The sequence below is a fragment of the Micromys minutus genome, assembly GCF_963924665.1.
Source record: "Micromys minutus genome assembly, chromosome: 20".
Lineage (NCBI taxonomy): Eukaryota > Metazoa > Chordata > Mammalia > Rodentia > Muridae > Micromys > Micromys minutus.
Window position 1 is genome coordinate 21,613,698 of NC_137955.1, and position 20,615 is coordinate 21,634,312.

A 20,615-nucleotide genomic window follows, 5' to 3' on the forward strand; every position below is an offset into this window, starting at 1 on the left:
TAAGACAATGCTAGCACTGTTTGTCTGTATCAGGTCCAAGCCATGCTCTGAGAGTGAAATGTGGATATATGCCTACATAACTCATTTTTCCCCCCACTTTAAGTGTTGTGTGTTGTGAGACAGGGTACCACTATGTAGCCCAATCTGGCTTTAAACTTGCTTCCTGGTACCCCAGTTTTTTGAGAGATATGACGTTCCAGATATTGCAGTCACACCCAACTCTTTGTCTGTATTTCATTTCCATCTCCGAAGGTCACTGATGTAACAATGTTTTAGCCACATCCCCGCCACCACTCACTTCAATTTGCTCTAAATCCTGCCTGATGGAGGATGTGTTTTCCCAGGCCCTGCAGACAGTCTGCAGAGGGCAGCCAGCATCACTACCTGCAATGCAATTTTTTCTTTTTAAATGAGATATTTTATGTATTTATATGTCAAAATTATCCCTTTCATGGAGTCCTCTCTGAAAACCCCCTAACCCAACCCCCTCCACCTGCTTCTGTGAAGGTGCTCCCCCTACCACCCACCCACCTACTCACTCCTGCCTCCCCGTCCTGGCATTCCCCTACACTGGACTGGTCCTACACAAGCCTTCACAGGACCAAGAGCTTCTCCTCCCATTGATGCCCGACAAGGTCATCCTCTGCTCCATATGTGGCTGAAGCCATGGGTTGCTCCATGAGTTCTCCTCAGTTGGTGGTTTATTCCCTGGAAACTCTGGGGACTCTGGTTGGTTGATATTGTTGTTCTTCCTATGGGGTTGAAAACCCTTCAGCTCCTTCAGTCCTTTTTGTAACTCTTCCATTGGGGACCCCGTGCTCAGACCAATGGTTGGCTGCAAACATCTGCCTCTGTATTTGTTATTCTCTGGCAAAGCCTCTTAGGAGACAGCTATATTAGGCTCCTGTCAGTATGCACTTCTTGGCATCCACAAAAGTGTCTGGGTTTGGTATCTGTATATGGGATGGAACCCCAGGTGGGACAGTCTCTGGATGGCCTTTCCTTCAGTCTCTGCTCCACACTTTGTCTCTGTATATCCTCCCATGCGTATTTTCTTCCCCCTTCTAAGAAGGACTAAAGCATCTATAATTTTGTATTTCTTTCTTCTATTTTATTGGATATTCTCTGTATTTACATTTCAGATGTTATTTTCTTTCCCCCACTTCCATCCCCCTCCCCCTCCCCTTGCTTCCATGAAGGTGCTCCCTTTCCAAACCACCTCAGCACGTTGGCATTCTCCTGTACTGGGAAAATAAGCTTTCCCTGGAACAAAGGCCTCTCCTCCAGTTGATGCCAGAGAATGCTATCCTCTGCTGCATATGCAACTGGAGCCATGGGTCTTTCCGTGTGAACTCATTGGTTGGTGCTTTAGTCCCTGGGAGCTGTGGTGGGTTTGATTAGTTGATACTTTTGTTATTCTCGTGAGGTTACAGACCCTGTCAACTTCTCTAGTCCTTTCTCTAGCTCCTTCATGGTGTCCCTTTGTTCAGTCTGATGGTTAGCTGCAAGCATCCTCCTCTGTATCAGTATGGCTCTAGCTAAGCCTCTGTGGAGGCATTCATATCTGGTTCCTGCTAGTTAGCACTTCTTGGCATCAGCAATAGTGCGTGGGTTTAGTGGCTGCATATGGGGTGGATCCCCAGGTGAGGTGGTCTTTGGATGATCTTTTCTCCAATCCCTGCTCTTCTATTTGTCCCTTTATTTCCTCCCTTGAGTACTTTGTTTTCCCTTCTGAGAAGGACTGAAGCATCTACCTTCTGGCCTTCCTTCTCTTTGAGCTTTATTAGTTGTGTAAGTTTTTTCTTGACCTTTATGTAGTCTGCAGTTTGTATCTTGGGTGTTCTGAGGTTTTCCTGCAATCCTTTTTATATGAAACTGGAAGCATGGATGCCTCATGTTCACCAGCCAGGTGGCTTCTTTACCCTCAGGGTAATCTGTCACCTTGAAGGAAAAACTATCCCAGATTCTATTCACAAACTGTTCCTTTCATTCTTGAAGCAGTCAGTCACCTGGAGACCTGATTGGAGGAGCCTCATTTAGGAATGTTCTAAAACACCATATTTCACGGCACTTCATGTGTCTGATGTCACAACCACAGCTCCCGAGAGGCCCAAGAGATGCTTCGAAGTTTGAATCTGGAATTTACCTCTTTCTGTCTGACTTCCACTCCCAGCTTCTGACCAAAAAAAAAAAAAAAAAAAAAAAAAAAAGAGTTTAACACGCTACTCTTCATCTTCTTAAAGCTTGTCATATGTCCCAGGTGACACAAAAATTTACAACTTGGATTTGATTCGAAATGACACAAATGCTCTAAATATCTGAACAAAAGAACACAGGTGCAGGGCCTAGTAACATGGGCAGAAATGTTTGTATAACTGAGTGAACGACGCTATTGCACTTGGGTGTTCCGTAAAAGTGTGTCGCTTTCATTCATTTCCAAATGACAGAACGTGAAACAGAGAGTAACAGGCTAATCAGTCGCACCAAATAAAAGTGTGGAAGTGCTAAGCTTAGCATCTCACTCCAAACTAATCAATTTTCAATAATATGGAAATAACAAAATAATCTCAAAATTTCTAATTTTTGTTGTACTGATTGGACAAAAGGAAACTCTAATTTATTTCATACTTGGTGCCTCTCAAATTTTGTCATATTTTGTCATATTTCTAACTCTTTTGATTTTAAAAATGCTGCAATCATACCATGATCTCAAAGACATATTAAAGTTAAAAATTGTTTGAGAATTTCATACATGCATATAAGACGTTTAGACCACCCCTATGTGCCCCTAAACCACTTTTTTAATCTCCAAACTCCATGTATTCTCCCTTACTCATTTTAAAACCCACTGACTGCACATATTGCTGTGTGTGTGTGCGCGCATGTGTGTGTGAGTGTGAGAAGAACCATCTACTGTAGCCTGAGTAATCTCTCAGCGACTGCAAACATCCAGCAGTTTTATATATATATATATATACATACATACATACACACACACACACACACACACACACACACATATATATATATATATATATATATATATATATATATATATATATATATATATATATATATAATAACCCTTCAAATAGGGGCAGGGCTTCATGAGATTCTCCCTTATCCAGACTGGTATTTTGGCTGGCTTGGTTTTGTGCAGGTTTTGTGCGTGCAGTTACAGCTGCTATGAATTATTTGTCCAATGGTTCTGATGTGTCTGACAAATACTGGTGTGTTGCAGAAGACCACAACTCTCAACTCTTCCACAATGATGCCTTAGCCTTGGGTAGAAGGGTATGATATAGACGTTCCCCTTAGAGCTGAACACTCAGCAGTCTCTTAATCTATGAGCAGTTTGGGTCTTTGTTTTAATTTCCATCTATTACAAACTGAAGTAGCTTCTCTGATGAGAATTGAGAGATGCACTGATTTATGAGACTCAAGATAAAAATTGGAGGTCAGCTTATTAGTGTCCACTTTGTTAGAATAACAGTACTTGGTTGTCTCCAAGGGCCCGTGTCCTAGCCAATGCTAGCTCTGGCCCAGTTAATGGTACTGGGCATGAGCTCTGTCTTTCACAGTGATCTTTACAACTAGTCAGAAAGTGTTTAGTTGCTACCATAACATCAGTCTACTATTGTACCAGTGGGCATGTCTTTTCTGACAGGCATTATGACGGCTTGAAGCCTTACTCTCTGGATAAGGTTGTTAATTACCTCTACTGGGTATCGTGCATAGCAAATCTCAGCACTATGAAAACTAGCCAGTTCAGATAAACTTTCCAGTTTCGTACCAGCTTGACTTCTCCAAGTTCTATGATTCAAATAAGTGGTATCTTTAACCATGGAGTTTTACCATATGTTATGGAGGGTAATCAAGAACAATGGGTATAGTCTATAATTTTCAGATGGAAATTTCTGTGGGACCCTCCTGACCAACAATTTTTATGAAGGAAAAGGTTTAATTGGGGCTGGCTTAGTCCTTATCATCACTGCAAGAAGCATGGCAACATGCAGGTGTACATGGTGCTGGAGAAGGGACGGAGAATTCTACATCTTGACTGGCAGGCAGCAGGAGAGTGGAATACACTGGCCAATTCTTGACCTCAAAGCCCACCTCTAGTGACATATGTCCTCCAACAAGACAACACCTCATTATACCCCCACTTCCTGTGTGTCAAGCATTCACACGCATGACTCAATGGAGGTGGTCATACCTATTCAAATCACTATATGTGTATGTATATGTACACACACACACACATGCGCATGTGTGCGCATGCGCACACATACACACCTACAGTAGTAGGTTTCCATGCAAGGTTCCCGAATTTTCAAAAGTCTTTTATGTTATTCATTCTTCCCTATACTGAATCTTCTGTTTTAGCCACAGAACCCCACCTCATGTAAGCCTTCCATCCCATTGTTTCCCTTACCTTCTTCATACTACCCGTATCCTGTCTTTATCCTGCTGAAATCTTTCCCCATGACTGCTTTATTGGTGTTAAGACTTCAGTGGGTATTCGAGTTTAAATATGTATATGTACATTGTTTATCTTTCTGGGTATGGGTTATCTCCCTCACAACAACTTAACCAGTGCTGTAATTTATCTACGGATTTAACAATTTTCTTGAAAGCTGAATAATATTCCATTGTGCATGTGCACTATCAGCCTATCTTCTGATGGACAGCTGGGCTGTTTCTATCTTCTGTAAACTGTGAATAAAGCCATAATAAACATAGTTAAGCAAAAATATTTTCAGTATGATATAGAACCATTTGGGAATATGGTAGAGTATAGTAGAGGTACGTCATATGTAGAACTTCCATACTAATTTCCATTATGGCTGTACAAGGTTTTATCCCTATTAGAAGTGAATAAGCTTCTACTCCCCCACATCCATCTCAACATTTTTCAGCATATTTTTACATTAGCTATTCTGAATGGAATAAGAAGAATTCTCAGTGAAGTTTTAATTGGATTTTCCTGATGACTAAGGATGCAGAACCTTAAAATTTTTTCTCAGCCATTTGTCTTTCTTCTTTTCTGATCTATTTATTCTCATGCCCCAAATTTTAACTGGGTTGTTTTCTTGATCTTTAGCTTTGTTTTCCTTTTTTGTTTGTTTGTTTGGTTTGGTTTTTTAGTCTTTCTATATTCTAGACACCACTATCCCTATTTCCAACGTATAACTGGTGTCTTATTTACTTTTTCATTACTGTGATAATAATACCTCATGGCCCGGGCAACATAAATAAGAGTTGATTTGGGGCTCACATTTTCAGACAGAGTGTGTAAGCATCTTGGAGAAGAGCTTAGCAACATAGCTCTCTGGAGCAGTGTCCCAGAGTTTAATCTTGATCCACAAGGATACAGCACAGAGAGGCATATACAAAGAGATGTACCTGGGAATAAGTAACATTCCTCCTTCATTACAGCCATACCTTTTAATCCTTCCCAAACAGTTCTACCAGCTTAGGCCCAAGTATTCAAACATAAGAGTCTGTGGGGACCAGGCTCATTCAATCCGCCACAGGTATTACATTTATTATTGTTGTTGTTGTTGTTACCATCCCATATATTGCTTCTTCAATCAAATAATGGGTGATTGTATCCTTTGCTATAAAGGAGATGTTTTTTTTAGGTTTAAACGTTCTCTTTGACCTTTGTTTATTTAGAAAGTATTTTGACTGTGCCTATAACTTGAGCATATTCATTACTCTCTCATCTGTTAGATTCAGAAAATAAGATTTTTTTTAAAATCTTGAGGTCCTCAATCCAAATGGGGTTGAGTTTAATTTAAATTGAGAGACAATGATCTACTGTTAGATCTACTGGTATGATCCAGTTTGATTATATCATGTGTTAAAGGTACTGCTTTTATCCCAATATGTATTTTTGGCCTATTGTCAAAAATCAGGAAGCTACAGGAGCATGAGTTTATATATGAGTTCTCAACTATTCCATTGATCAACAAGTCTGCTTTTATGCCAATATCATGCAGTTTTTATTACTATATTTTATGATTTCTCTTTCCTTTTCCAGTTATTGGCTTGTAGGACAGGTTTTAGGACCTTATTTATTAGCTAATTTTAAAAAGTTAACTACTATAGTGATAAGTACTTAAATTTACCCATTACCTCATGTTAAGTTATAATGTTCATATAAAATCTATCTGTAGAACTTTAAATTGGCTATTATGTGTTGATTTTATTTTGTAATCATTTTAATAAATCTACCCATCAAATAATCTCATTAAGCATGTTGCATGTAAAAATTTGTGTCTTTAACATCCCATTGTTCATATTTTCAACAATTATTTAATATAGTTAAATGTATAATAGTTTTTGCCTGGGTGGAGGTCATCCTATCTCCTTGATATTCATAATAGTGAACTTCAGTCAACTCAGACCCATTAACTTCTTCCCTGAGAGATTTAGATTGTTTTCATGCTTGTGAATACAGGTCATATCGTTTGCTTATTCACATAAGTGTGCTTATTCACAAGGTCTTTTGGCTACACTAATCAGAACTACTAATCAGTTAAAATAAGTAGTAGCTCTTAGAAGGTGGGGCCATCAGTGATAATGTATGAAGAGTAAAGTTCTATAATTGTGTACAATGTATAACAATTGTGGGGTATAATTTTTGGATATAAACATTTTATATATGTGTGTATGTGTGTATGTGATTTAGAGCTAAGGGTCAAATCAAGGGCTTTGGCAGTTTCAGAAAAGCATTCTATTGAACTGTGTGTGATACTATGTTTAGCCGCTATAAATTATTTAAAATTTTCTTCTTTGTAGTCAATTATATAGTGGGATATGTTGTTTCTTAGCAGATGGCTATCTTACTTGAGCATAAATTTAAGTATTATGTGGTTAAATTTCTTGCAAAATCATGATTGGTGCTGTGACTTTTGTGTTTGCAGATCATTACTCACGTGGAGAAATGTTCCATTCCCCACTTTCCTTGCCACGTGTGTGTTTTCCTGACTAACTTGGAAGCCACATGCTTGCTAATTTTGTATTTTAGAGACGTAACTCCATAATTTTCTCATTTCATAAAAAAAGGGTGAGAGAAAGTCTTCGGTTTAACCTTTTCATTTGTCCCATTGTTGTCTGCTGTGTTTGAAAGATTACAAGTGCCCAGCCATTAGGCTTTGCTACGAGTGGGTTTGTGATTTATGATAGATTTTGACATCTATCTCCTTTAGAGCTGTAACCGTCTTTGTCTGGGCCAGAAAAGAAGTTCCTAAGTCATCTTACATGGATAATAAATTCTTCTTAGATATGTTATAAATGTTGTAATAATTTCTGCAGTGTGCCTAATGTACACATCTGCATACAAGCACTTTTAATATGCTTTCATGGACACTGTGGTTCTAAATATAGCTATTTAACACTCAGTGAAAATATTAACATTATTATTCCAGCACATATCTATTTTTTAGAAATGTGCCATTTGTTTTTAGATATATTTATAAAGACATCTGCAAATGTACTCTTAATGTTTTATCAGATGTTGTTTTCAACCTCACTTCAATAACTAAATAAAATTCTATTATTTCTTACATGGACTATAAAAAATATTATGTCTTGTAAATATGCCAAGTGATAAAAATGATTTAACATTCATGTTTGCATGGCGTATTGTATTCAAAATGAAGTTCACATCCTAGTTTTGCTTATAAGAAACATAGGTTTTATATTAACGTAATAAGTGAACAGATATTTCAATCATTTTAAAAGAGAATATTTCTAATTATTTTGAATACATATGATGATTACTGTGATTGGTAGATACACAGAAGCTAGTCAATAAGTCACACTAAATTTTAACGGAAGGATATACTTGTAAGGTAGTCTATATCTGTGAACTTTAGTTTACTATTTAAAATTTCCTTACAATAAAAGTTGCACATATTTATTTTACATTTACTCTGAGATAAGTAAAAAAGTTAAACTTTGCATTGGTATTTTATTTAGTTTGCTTGGCATACTATAAAAAATTACAAACTTAATACTGAGACTTGACATATTAGATTTTGAAATGTATGGAATTCACTTGTAAGTAATCTAGTTTGGAAGGCAAGTATGTGAAAATAAACAAAAATGAAATCTTATAAAGTGCTTATGATTATAAGGGATGAAAAACAGCAGCAAGAAAACTGAAAAGGCACAAAATTTCAAAGTCCATAATCTGGTATGTGCCAGTACTGAGTAGAGATCACTGAAGAGACAGATGCCTGTTTTTCTTACATCACACCCAAATTTCAGACACAATTTTCCATTGGCCAATGCATAGTTTTGAGACTAAGATGAAATCTAATCATCAGACTCATCTCACAAGGAGTAAGTGCCCTACAGAATATGTATGTCTTCCAGAAATCTCTAGACATAGATGCCTGCCTTGAGGAGGTGAGTTGCAAGATGAGGCTGAAAATGGGAACAAAGTGTCAGGTCCAGCATCAAGAATTATCTTCACTTGTTTTTAAGACTGTTTGAGAATGTCAAGAATGTTCAAAAGGTCTTGTTGGCTTACCCATGAAAGAACATCTATGACCTAAAATAAAAATAAGTTGTTGCATCAACTTCTTTCCATAAAGTATAAAGGAAAATGTTACTGATAGGAGGCACAGGTCAACATTAACAATGACTTTCAGCATTTTCAGCACTGAGGAACCTTAGATAACTTAACACTACTCTGGTTTCTGCTTATTGTTGAAAAGAGGAGAATACTCTATAGCATCAGGAATTGTGCTGGTACTTTCAGCAAGGCCTTAGAGTTCATGTTCTGGATATAAACTTGTTATGGGACATATACATAATATAGTTTCATTCTGTAGCTAGGTGATTGTGCTGCCTCTCTGCAGCAGATAGGAAATGGGATTTGATCAACTTAGAATGCGCTATATTTGGCTATTTTCTGGAAGATGAACTGTCAAGTAATGAGGTTTCTATAACCAGGTAAATGAGCATAATACTGCTGTCCAGTAGTTGACTGCATCCCAGCCATGAACAGTGTCCATTTGAGTGACTCTGAGTATATGCACCACCTTGTGCTTCTTCACATTTTGTATCATTTCCAGAATATTTTAAGGACCCCGAAGTGAGGTTCTACCCACCAAGCAGCAAATCTCTATTTCTCCTTGGCCCCTCCCTGAATAGCCAATATTCATATTTCTCTTTCTCTATGTTGGACTAATCAGAAACCTAAAATTTATAGATTCATATAGCATTTACCTATTGGTATATTTTCTTCAAATTTCCTCTATTTTATAGCTCATTTTAGGACATCATTACTTTGTAAAGCTGAATAATATTAATTTCTTCCACGTTTGCTAATCTATTTATTCCTTGTGATTATTTGAGGTGCTCTTGACTTGTGGCAAATACAAATATCATTGATGCAAACATTGTAAGTTTTATCAATGAAGGGAATAGCTTTTCTGATTCATCCTTTTATTGATTCAGGCTATTCCCATCTGTAACAATCTCTGCTTTGAGAAAGCATGTGTTTTATAGTAATGAACCACTAGAGATCGAGAAGATTACAGAACGTTATTTTCAAATGCCACTGCTCACTTATTAAGCTAACAAAGTCGAGAAGACAAAGGGAAACAGAGAAAGAGAGGCAAAGTAACCGAACTGATTTCCTAAACCAGTCTTTCTTCAAACATTTGTTTTCAACAATAAGGTTTAAGCTTTCGATCATTTTTCTGTTTGAAATAGAGATACTGAAGGAAGTTTTTTTGGTAGTGTGAGAGACATATCTGCATAACATATTTCTTCTTCCACTGAGGGATCATTTGGCATCATTTCCATAGAACATGTATTCAAAATCTTCAAGTAGTTTAGTGACTTTATGCTTCATTTTCTCTCTCTAGAGCGCATACAAAATAGTCAATAAATATCTATAAAATAAGGAAGTAAAGTTAATTATTAGAATGAACTTGTACATCTTACTCATTGTGACCGGCATTATAGAATGCTAAATAACATCATTTCTATACCAATTGTGCTTGAAGATCAACTAAGGATGTAGAAACATTATACTAGCTGTAAACATACATCAATGGCTGCATAAAGAGTGATTACTTGTGTTTACACATGATACTGTGGTTTGAATAGTGACTTCAGGTTTCATTGTTGTGAAGAGATATCATGACCAAGACAACTCTTATAAAGGAGAACATTTAATCAGGGCTGGCTTACAGGTTCAAAGGTTCAGTCCATTATCATCATGGCTGGAAGCAGCAGTAGGCAGGCAGAAGGGCTGGAGAATGAGCTGAGAGTTCTACATCCTGATCCACAGGCAGTAGAAGATATGTGTGCCATATTGGGTGTAGGTTGACCAGACAAGACCTCAAACCATACCCCCACAGTGACACACTTCCTCTAATAAGATCACACCTACTCCAGCAAAGCCACACCTCCTAATATTGCCACTCCCTATAGGCCAAGTATTAAAATACATGAGTCTATGGGAGCCATACTTATATGGTGGTTTGAATAGGTTTGGCTAGTAAGACACATGATAAGGCAGTTGCCCAAAGGAGTTGTTTAGTCTAGAAAGAATCCTGACAGGTAAAAGCCTGAAAGGCCTGTATATCATGAGCAGGGAAAAAAATAAAAACAAAGAGGGTATGAAGCACAGCAGGGAACTCTAGAGTTCTAAGTTCTCATTCTGTCCCATAAGCTTTACATTTCATTTCTTAATTCCAACTTCATAGAACTCCCATTTTCCCATTTCCAGGGACAAACCATCTTTCTTTATGCATCAGAAAAGGAAACCAAGTAACACACGGCACCAAGTGTGAAAGCCTCAGTAAGAATCTAGGTCTCCGGATCTCACAGCTTATCATTCCAAGGCTCTAAATTGTATCTGTGAACTTCAGGTAGCTTCTTCTGGCTAACATATAATCTTTATATACAGAGAGAAGGGAGTTAAGACAGAAAACTCTGTAGTATTAAAATAATGGAACAAAAAGAGGATGGAACTATTTGGTTAAAATTCAGACTTCTTTTTTTTTTGTACTTCAAACACAAGAAACTTCTTAGGATGGAATATCTAGGTAAATGTTATAGAGAATAAGAAATGCATGTTTCTTGATATTAATCTTACAGAGACTATTGCCCTTTGTGTATGTATTTATTAAGCTTAACTCTAAGCAAAATGAATTTGCAAACATTACCTTAAAAACAGTTTGATTGAATTCCTTGAAACAGATGGTCTCTTCTGAGACATTATCTGACCTAAATGTATTGTAGTGTTTCCTGACCTGTAATAACTCTTATTTTTCCTAACTCAATTTCCAAAGTCAATTTAGCTTAGTTTATCAATTAAGGGAGACCATGAACTGACTGAACAGATAAGGCAAGCAACTACTGTATCTTTATGGGCAAAAATGAGGAAGTAAAGATATGTCTGAAAGGAGTAGAGATTTTAAGGTCCTCTGCACAGTGTGAATTTGATAGACAGCAACTTTCAGGGGACTCACTACTTTAGCGCACTTTATGTTTTTCACATATGCTTCAGTGAGTATAATTTTTCAGTGAATGAACATGGGATGTTTTTTGTAGTACTTGGCATATGCTTTTTTTTTAAAGGTAGAATGTCCTAAGTAGTTTTAACGGTCAGCCTCATATAGCTTAGAATAATCTAAGAGAAGAACCTTGATTGAAGAATTAGCTAGATCACCTACACCTGGAGTGATGTCTATGATGGGTTTTCTTGATTATTAATTGACACAGGAGAGCCTAGCCCACTGTGAGTGGACCATTCATAGACAGGTCTTCCTGGTTGTATAACAAAGCTGTCTAAGTATGAGTCTACAAGGGAGCAAGCCAGCTGAAAGGATCCTCCTGCATGCTTGTTGCTGTACTCTTCTGACTGCATGTTCCCTGCTCAGAGGTAGCAATGCATAGAACAGCAAGCAATGGAACTTTCAGATTTCTGCCTTGAGTTCCTGCCTAGACTTCCCTCAAAGATAAGCAGAACCTGGAAGGGTAAGATGAAACAAATCCTTGCCTCCTCAAGTTGCGTTTGCTTAAAGTGTTTTGTCACAGCAAAGGAATGGAAGTGGAATAATAAATGACACCCCTAATGAAACTTCAACAGCATTCCCCATGTTGTGGATATAAGAATTCAGACCCATTACTTCAGCTTGCTTGCATGGATTAAAAATGCAAGATAAATGTCTATGCTTCTTTCTCTTTTTATTTCTAGTCATTGTGCTTGTGATACTCTTAATAGCAACAGAAATAAAGAATAATAGATTCCCAAAGAGATCTGGAAATTGATATCAACCTCTGTATTAGTTTTCCAGTGAGGGTGATGGAATTATTTTATACACTACAAATTGGCTGAATTGTAAAGACTAGCTGTTCAAACACTGATTTACATTAGTTTGACAGTGAGTGTGTTGATTTCTTCTGAGCCACAACTTGGCTGAGTTATGATGGTTAGGTCTTTGTTCAAATACTACAGCAGATGCTGATATACAGATATTTGTCAATGAGGTGGCATTTATAATCATTTTGAATGGAGCAGATTTCCTGATATCACATGTGCTGATCTCCTCCAGCCACTTGAAGGCCTTAAGAGCAAACCCTGAAGTTTCTCAAGGAACAGGCAATTCTACTTTAGGACAATCATCTACAACCCGTTTCCTAAGCATTATAGGGCACATCCTCACAGTGCATTTAAATAAAAAGTGTCTTTAAAGTATATCTTACAGAACAATACCTCCCAGGCTGCATAATTAATTGACCTCTCTGGAAAGACTACGTTAAAAGTCTAGAAAATCCTTAAAATAGACCAAAAAAAAAAAAAAAAAAAAAAAAAAAAAGTGAGTATGCCGATCCTGCTATTTCAACAAGCATCTACACTCACTCCTGGGAGCATCACCACACAGCCTTCAGTTGTCATGACTGCATAATGGAAACAGCAGGGCTAACAGGTAGCAGGGGACTTTCCTCACACACAGTGTGGCTAACTCTCCAATGTGGTTCTGAGTGGCAGCCCCAAAATGCTGCCTCTGAAACACTGGCATTCGGCATTCGTCAGAAAAGGGGCGTTCTAGCTAAAGGCATATGAGGATCTCTAATGCTAATGAGAAAGAACGTCAGGAGCTCTTTGAGCAGAAGTTTTGGGACATCTCATTCTCATTCCTAAAGATAGACCAACCATGTCTTCATGATGAACGGTTTCCATGGGGAGAATAAGAAAATTCGATCGAAAGAATTAGACATCTTCTCTCCTCCCTCTATCTTCCTATCATTTTTATTTGAAAGTAATTTTGAATAGATAGAGAATTTTCTTTGGTTGCAACATCCTTGCACAAAATAAAAAGGCTCCCGGGCTTTTAAAATGTTAAATGGGCTTACTGAACTGAAATGATTATTCTCATGTTTCTTGGTGCTGTCTCTTCAACCTTGATTCTAATTTCTTCAGCCTAATAGTTTTTCCTCTGGGAACATAATTTACAAACCCCCTCACAGGAAAACAAGCTCCTCTTGCCCATCCTTAGTCTCTGAGTGGCAAAGTCCCAGCACATGCTCACTCTGACTCATACAGTCCTGTTCAGGCCAGTGCTGGTCTAGTCACATTTGTAAGGCTTGATTCTTTCTCTTTCTCACTGGGGAGCAGGTGGACCCAGACAGTTCTCTGGAGCCACATGAGTGATTTCTCGCTGGAGAGACACATCTCCCTAGTCTGCCAAGGAATGAAGATCCAAACAATCACATAGATCACTTCAAATGGTGCCAAATACATTCCACCAAATGCTACTGGCAGTAATTACAGCATGTCGTTGGGAGACGTGATTTTCTTCCAGCCCCAGACTTTCATCGCACCCTGAGTGCCATGAAACGGAGAGCAAGCATGTATCACTTGCTCCCCAGAAATAGAGGGTCATCACGACCTGTAGCAGTGCTTCCTGACCCGTGAAATGTCTGGGAACAGGGATTAAGAAACACATTGTAGAATATAATGTCCTTCCTGCTCACCGCGTGTATCAGCTCCTTAAAAAATTAGGCAAAGTGACAAATAAAGACCACCATTTTGTACAAATAAGTCTGAGGATTCCCTGCTGAGAGAGGGCATACTCTGTTGTGGCTTATGGAAAGGAACACTCTTTGGGAGGAATAGAAAGTCCTGAGAGCCAAAGATGAGTCTGCTCTTCAGGAGGGAATAACATCCCAAAGTCTACCAGGATTTTTAGATTCGACAGCAAGACTGCCTCTCATGCAAACTGGACCAGGAACTCATATTAAGGGACAGAGAAAGACTGGGGACAAAGCGGCTCTCGGAAAACGAAGTTTTAGAAAGGATAAAGCTCTAACAAGAAGACGCGGTGGGGAGCTGCAGACTGGCAAGGAAAGGCAGAACCACCTAGGAGGGGTGAGACAGGAGGAGGCAGTCTGAAGGGAGGGGAAAGAGCAGAGAGCAGAGAGCGGACGTCAGGAACAAAAGCCCCGGCAGTGGAGTCTGGCAAGGCAAGGAGGGAGCACGGGGTGTTTTTGAATAATTATTAAAATGAGCATGTGTCTGCGCCATCCTGTGGGTGTGGCGCAGAGCGGAGTGTAAACTCTAGCGGGGCCGAAGCAAACATTGGCTTAGTGGCAGCAGCTGCCAGCTTGTGCCTAGGAGTGTGGGGACCAGCGTGGCGGCAAGCAGACCAGCACCATGGCTTCGTCTCAGGGGAAAAACGAGCTGAAATTCGCCGACTGGATGGCAACTCTGCCTGAGAACATCCACAGCGTCCCCCTCACCAATTTAGCCATCCCAGGTAGGTGCCCGCTGCCCCTGCCCCACCCTGCTTCATTTTACACCCAGTGCTAACTTCCCCTGCGTCTTTAGGAAGGATGCTCATCCAGGGGGTGGGTCCCCGGGTTTTCCAAATCTTGGAAGACCCTGGCACCGGGAGTCAAGGTGACTGCTTCCTCTGGGCTTCAGAAGAAAGCTGAGTCCGCAGGGCTGGGGCAGAGGAGAAGGTGGTTCCAAGATCGCAACACAGCCCCTTCTTATGGGTTTCCTTGAAGATTCTGGAGGGGGGGGGGGGGGCTGGGGAGTAGGCAGGTCAGGCTGTGGCTCTGTGGTGCGCTATGGGAGGGAGCTGGCTATCCTAAGAGTTCAGCTCCAGAAAATCACCGAGTCCATTCCTGGCACGGACTTGGGAGAATTTGATAGCTTCACCCACCGTTAGAATCTATTGAAATCATTAACATTCGTCCCCACTCTCCTTTAAAGAGACAAAGCGCTTTCTAAAGAGTGATGAAAGTTCAAGGATCAGTGGCAGGGGCAAGATCACTGTCCTTGACAAGGAGCTGAATGGGGCAAGAAGCTGAAAGCAAGCATTTCCTAATTGGCTTCGACTGGCGCGGGGGGGGGGGGGGGGGGGCTGGGGTGGGGTGGGGTGGGAGTCTGGCCAAAGAGCTGCTCAAGGTAAAGCTCCTGGGTCGGAAAGCAAACACTTGTTCGTACGTTTGCGGCTCCAGACAGAAGCCAGACAGTGAGACCCGTGTGAGCAGCAGCATAGAGATAGGAAAGATGAGCAGATGGCCCCCGAAAAGGTGACCTAGCTAGCGGGTAGTCTGGAGGAAAGCAAGCTTAGAACAGCAGGTATAGAAATGTGGCATCCAGAGGCTTTAGTGTGGTGTGCATGGCTTGAGCCAGAGCACGGGCCAGGTTTCTGGGTCGGAATACACAGTAGTCCCTAACTCAGATATCTAGGAGGGAAAATTGTTTCCTGGGCAGTTTGCGAGCGCAGGGCAGCTGGAGAAACGCTTACGTTTCTTTAGGCAATCTGGCTGAAGGTGTGCACACCCATTTTTACATGAATAGGCTGGAGGGCAAATTACTCGTGGATAATCAACCCCCTTGTCCTGAGTAGAGCTAAGTTTTTAACCTTCTGGTCTACTTCCTCTGATCTGCCCCATCTATGCTGGCCCCTGCATCCCACTCCTCACCCCACCCCAGGGGAGAAAACATGATGGAGTTTGGAGGAAGAGAGTGGAGGTGGAACCTAAGAAGTAGAAAGACAAGCAAGAAATAAAACAGGTTTCTGGGGGTTGGGGGAACCCCAGTGTCCAAGCAATAAGCGTTGGAATTAACCAGTAACAACTCAAATGTAGTGGATGTTTGGTGGCGAGGACAGGCACAGGTTGTGAGAGCTCTGTTCTCAGAAAAAAGGTTGTCTCTGCCTTTGCCCTTCTTCAACAGATGACTTCCTGGGACCCAGATATTTCTCTGGCAAAGCAAAACCAGCATCCCCTCTGTATGGATTCCATACCCCGTGAGTCTGGGGATTGCTCTTTTGAAGGAGTAGAAAGCACAACAAGTTTGCTAGTGAAACTCCTCTCTCCCTTCCACAGGCATTCCCATTCACCTTTATGTTTTATTTGATTTCTCAGCTGTTTTCATGTGGTCCACCAGCCTCCTGAACTGAGCTGGGGGGCTAGCACGCTATGAAGGCAGCCTCTAGAGATTCAATGTGGTTAAATGCCCGAGGTAGCATCCCAGCTCCTAGGGATGGCATGATGCCACGTTTAAAGCTTACATCTGTACCACTTCCCTTTTTCAAAGCCAACTTATGTATGCTAGCTCACATCCTTCCCAAAACTGTGAAGCAGGCAGTGCTAGAATTCCCATTTCCATTTCATAGACTAGAAACAAGCAACATGCCCCTCAAAACCAAGAAAAGTAAGACCAAGGAACTCAGTGCAAGCAAATAACCTCAAATCAGTTTAGTGATCCCATCCTTAAAAGAGTATTTCCTAGGGATGCAGGGATAAGGACTTTGAGATTTGTGTGAGCATAACTCAGAAGCAACAAGTTCTCACTAAAGTAAGGATTGCCATATCTGTGGAAATAGGGTCCTTTTCCTTTTCTCCTTCATGGAACTAAGTGGAACTCTGAGGTCAGAGGCTTCGGTTTTCTGTTGGTCTTAAGGTAGAGACATAAAGATGATGTATTTAGATGATATGTACTTTCCTTGTATTCCCAAGCCCATTTAGTGTAAGATTCAAAGTAAATGGACTATAAAACATTGCAGTTTTACCCCAATACTTTCAAGGAAACACACACACACACAAACACACACACACAAAGACAGCCACACAAAGTTACACAGACACATTTATGCATAGATACACAGACACACACATAAGCACACAAAGACAGATACATATACATGCATACAAACACACACATAATCAAAGTCACACATATCAAAGTCACACAGACACAGACATACAAGCACACATAGATACACAGACACACACACAAGCACACAAAGACAGACACATATCCATACACAGCTCACAAACAGAAACACACACACATAAAATCAAAGACACACACAGACAACCAAAGTCTCACATAGACACATTCACACATAAATACATGCACATATACAAAGACAGACACAAATACAGTCAGACATAGTTCACAGAGACAAAGACACACACACACACACACACACACACACACACATACACTCAGTCAACAAGCATATATCCCTGAATACCCATATAGTTTTGTAAAATAAGATTAGCAAAACCCTTATCAATAAAACTAGGATTAAAATGAGTCAGGTACCTTTCTGCATTATCCAACACATTTTTTTTTTGGAGGAAAAAGAAGACATTCAAATTTCGATAGAGCAGACTAATTGGAGACTATTAAACACTAATGGAATAATTGCCTTAAAATCATGCTAATAGCTTCCTGGCTGCTACATGTTTACTTGGCCAGTTGCTCTAGCTTGAATTAAGTAATTATCTCCACCATTCAAAACCACGTCTGTTGCACGACAAAAGTGTTTCTGGGGAGGGGAACTGCTGCTCAGCTGTCCTTAAAGCCTCAGGTTTTCTTAGGTGAAGCAGATAGAGGGTGAAGAGCCAACTCATTATGAGGCCTCCTACTTGGGGCAGCTGCCTCGTAGTTTCTAAACCTATAGCCAGGAGCAGCCTGTGTGTGTCTCCACCACATGTGCAGTTCTGGTGCCCTTGACCGTTTCTCAAACGTCCGTGTCTTGAACGCTTTCAGAATGGAGTCTCTGTGTCCTTCTGCATTTCAGTGCTTCATGATTTGGGACGGACCAAGGTAAACTGAACTTAGTAACTGGTATTAGTAAATTTTTAAAATGTAGCATTCAATGGCAAAATGCACACAACTGTTCATATTTCAGTCTTCTTTATCATTTCTTTTCTCTCCAATGAAACTAAAATATGGCGTTTGGAGTATGAATGATGCAGGCCAGAGAGGATAAAACAAAATAAGGAAGCAGGAGGACAAAGTATAACATTCAGGTGAAGGTGAATCTGGCGAATATTTGTTATCTTTAATTCAGAGTTCTAATAACATGGTGTTTCTAGAGCCATTAAAAAGACATTTCACATGGCAGTGTGTAATGTGCTGGTAATCAGGGTCCAAAGTACAAAAATACTGTGGGCTTGGCTTATGGGAGGGATTTGCTGTGCACTGTCTGATATACAATGACAATCACTTACCCAGAGACAAACTGACCTGAAGAACTGATGGAAATATTGTAAGACTAGAGTATTAGAAAGAATGTGTGTGTGTTCTTGAACATCAGTTGATTATGTTTAGAGAGAAGAATGCTTTGTGAATCAGTGATTATGTGTGTAAATGTTATTGCCTTTAGAAAATGCCAACACAGACACAAAAGATCAGTTCTGTGGAAACCAAACCCTTGCACAACTCTGATTTCTTGTCTACTTTAAATTGCATTCATGTTCTTTCTTGGTTATGTGTGTGTGTGTGTGTGTGTGTGTGTGTGTGTGTGTGTGTGTGTGTGTTTGTATGTGTGAAAGGTGAAGAGAGAGAGAGAGAGAGAGAGAGAGAGAGAGAGAGAGAGAGAGAGAGAGAGAGAGAGAGAGAGAGAGAACCAAATCTGAAACTTTATGTGTGTGGACAACTGCCCTACTTCTTCGGGTTCTTACTCAATTTTAACTTTCTTGCTCATGGTAATCCCTTCATGTTGCCAACATTCTTAGCATTAACTTACCTCTTCTTTCTCTTTAAGTTTTTAGATTTTATTTACTTTTTTTATTATTGCAAGCTTTGCATTCTTTATTGAGATTTTAAAAAAATTATTTCATTGGATATTCTCTATATTTACATTTCTAATGTTTCCTCCTCTCCCCCTCCCCCCTCCACTTGCTTCCATGAAGGTGCTCTCTTTCCCAGTCACCCTCTCTACCTCAGTGCCTTGGCATTTCCCTACAATGGGAGAACATGCCTTCACTGGACCAAAGGCCTCTTCTCCCATTGATGCCAGACAATGCTATTCTCGGCTACATATGCAACTGGATACATGATTCTCTTCATGTGTGCTCATTGGTTGGTGTTTTAGTCCCTGGGAGTTCTGGAGGGTTTGTTTGGTTGATAATGTTGTTCTTCCCATGAGGTTGCAAACCCTTTCAGCTCATTCAGTCCTTTCTCTAGCTTCTTTACTGGGGTCCCTGTGTTCAGTCTGATGGTTAGCTGCAAGCATCCACAACTGTATCTATATGATTCTGGCAGAGCCTCTGAGGAGACATCCATATCTGGTTCCTCCCAGAAAGCACTTTTTGGCATCAGCAGTAGTGTTTGGATTTGGTGGCTGCATATGGAGTGTATCCCCAGGTGAGGCAGTCTATGAATGAATGATGTTTTCTTCAATCCCTGCTCCTCTATTTGACCTTGTTTGTAATCATGTGCCTGTGTTTTTCTTTGGATATGTGCATGTTACTACAGGTGCCTTTGGAAATCAGATGTGATGAATTTCCCCAGAGCTGGAGCTATAGACATTTTTGAGTCTTTAACATAGGTGCTGGAAACTGAATGCAGGCCTTTTCCAGGAGCAGTGCACTCATTTAACCTCAGAGCCTCTCTCTAGTGCCATCTCTCCTCTTTGCAACTTTCTATTTTTTTTTAATTGAAATGGAACAACCTATAGTGCTTATCAGAATTGAGTGCAGAATCTTCTTTTTTTAAATTTAAACAACTTATTTAAAAAAACAGAGATAAATGCACAGATTTTTAAAAGCATTTTTGTATAAAACTATATGAATTTATTTTTGTCAGTACTTTATTTTTTAAAGGTTTGATAGTATGCGTTGAAATCTTACTAGTTATGATGAACATATAGTACATGCAAAACAAAATGTAACATGGAAATAGTCAAAGTGTTTTTGGCATGTAAAGATTAGACATAATAATAATAATAATAATAATAATAATAATAATAACTTTTAAATACCAAGAATTGTCACAAAGGTCATATTCTTAGCTGTTGAATTATTAATAATTTAAGGTCTAGGTGTACCACATTCTGAGAGGGTGCTTTACACTTACTTTTTTTCTAAGAAGGACTGAGGCTTTCACTTTTTGGCTTTTTTTTTTTTTTTTTTTTTTTTTTTTTTTTTTTTTTTTTTTTTTTTGAGCTTCATATTGTCTGTGAGTTGTTTCTTGGGTATTCAGAGCTTTCTGGGGCTAGTATCCAATTATAAATGAGTGCATAATCTTCTTGAACAAGTTTCTAAAAATGCATGTATGTTTGGTCAGAATAACCAAAATAATTAAATAGTCCACCAATCAAAGT

The 20,615-nt window shown here is 39.6% G+C and overlaps 1 protein-coding gene across 1 annotated transcript in view; it reads left to right on the top strand.

Annotated features, from left to right (window-relative positions):
- Positions 1 to 14,692: 14,692 nt before the first annotated feature.
- The window catches only part of PLCXD3 (phosphatidylinositol specific phospholipase C X domain containing 3), a gene marked incomplete at both ends in the record, with an annotated part of 158,954 nt that continues 153,031 nt past the window's right edge, over positions 14,693 to 20,615 (top strand). The window contains one exon of the mRNA XM_080933648.1: positions 14,693 to 14,795. Coding sequence (XP_080789774.1) covers positions 14,693 to 14,795 — 103 coding nt within the window. The remainder of the gene's footprint in view (positions 14,796 to 20,615) is intronic.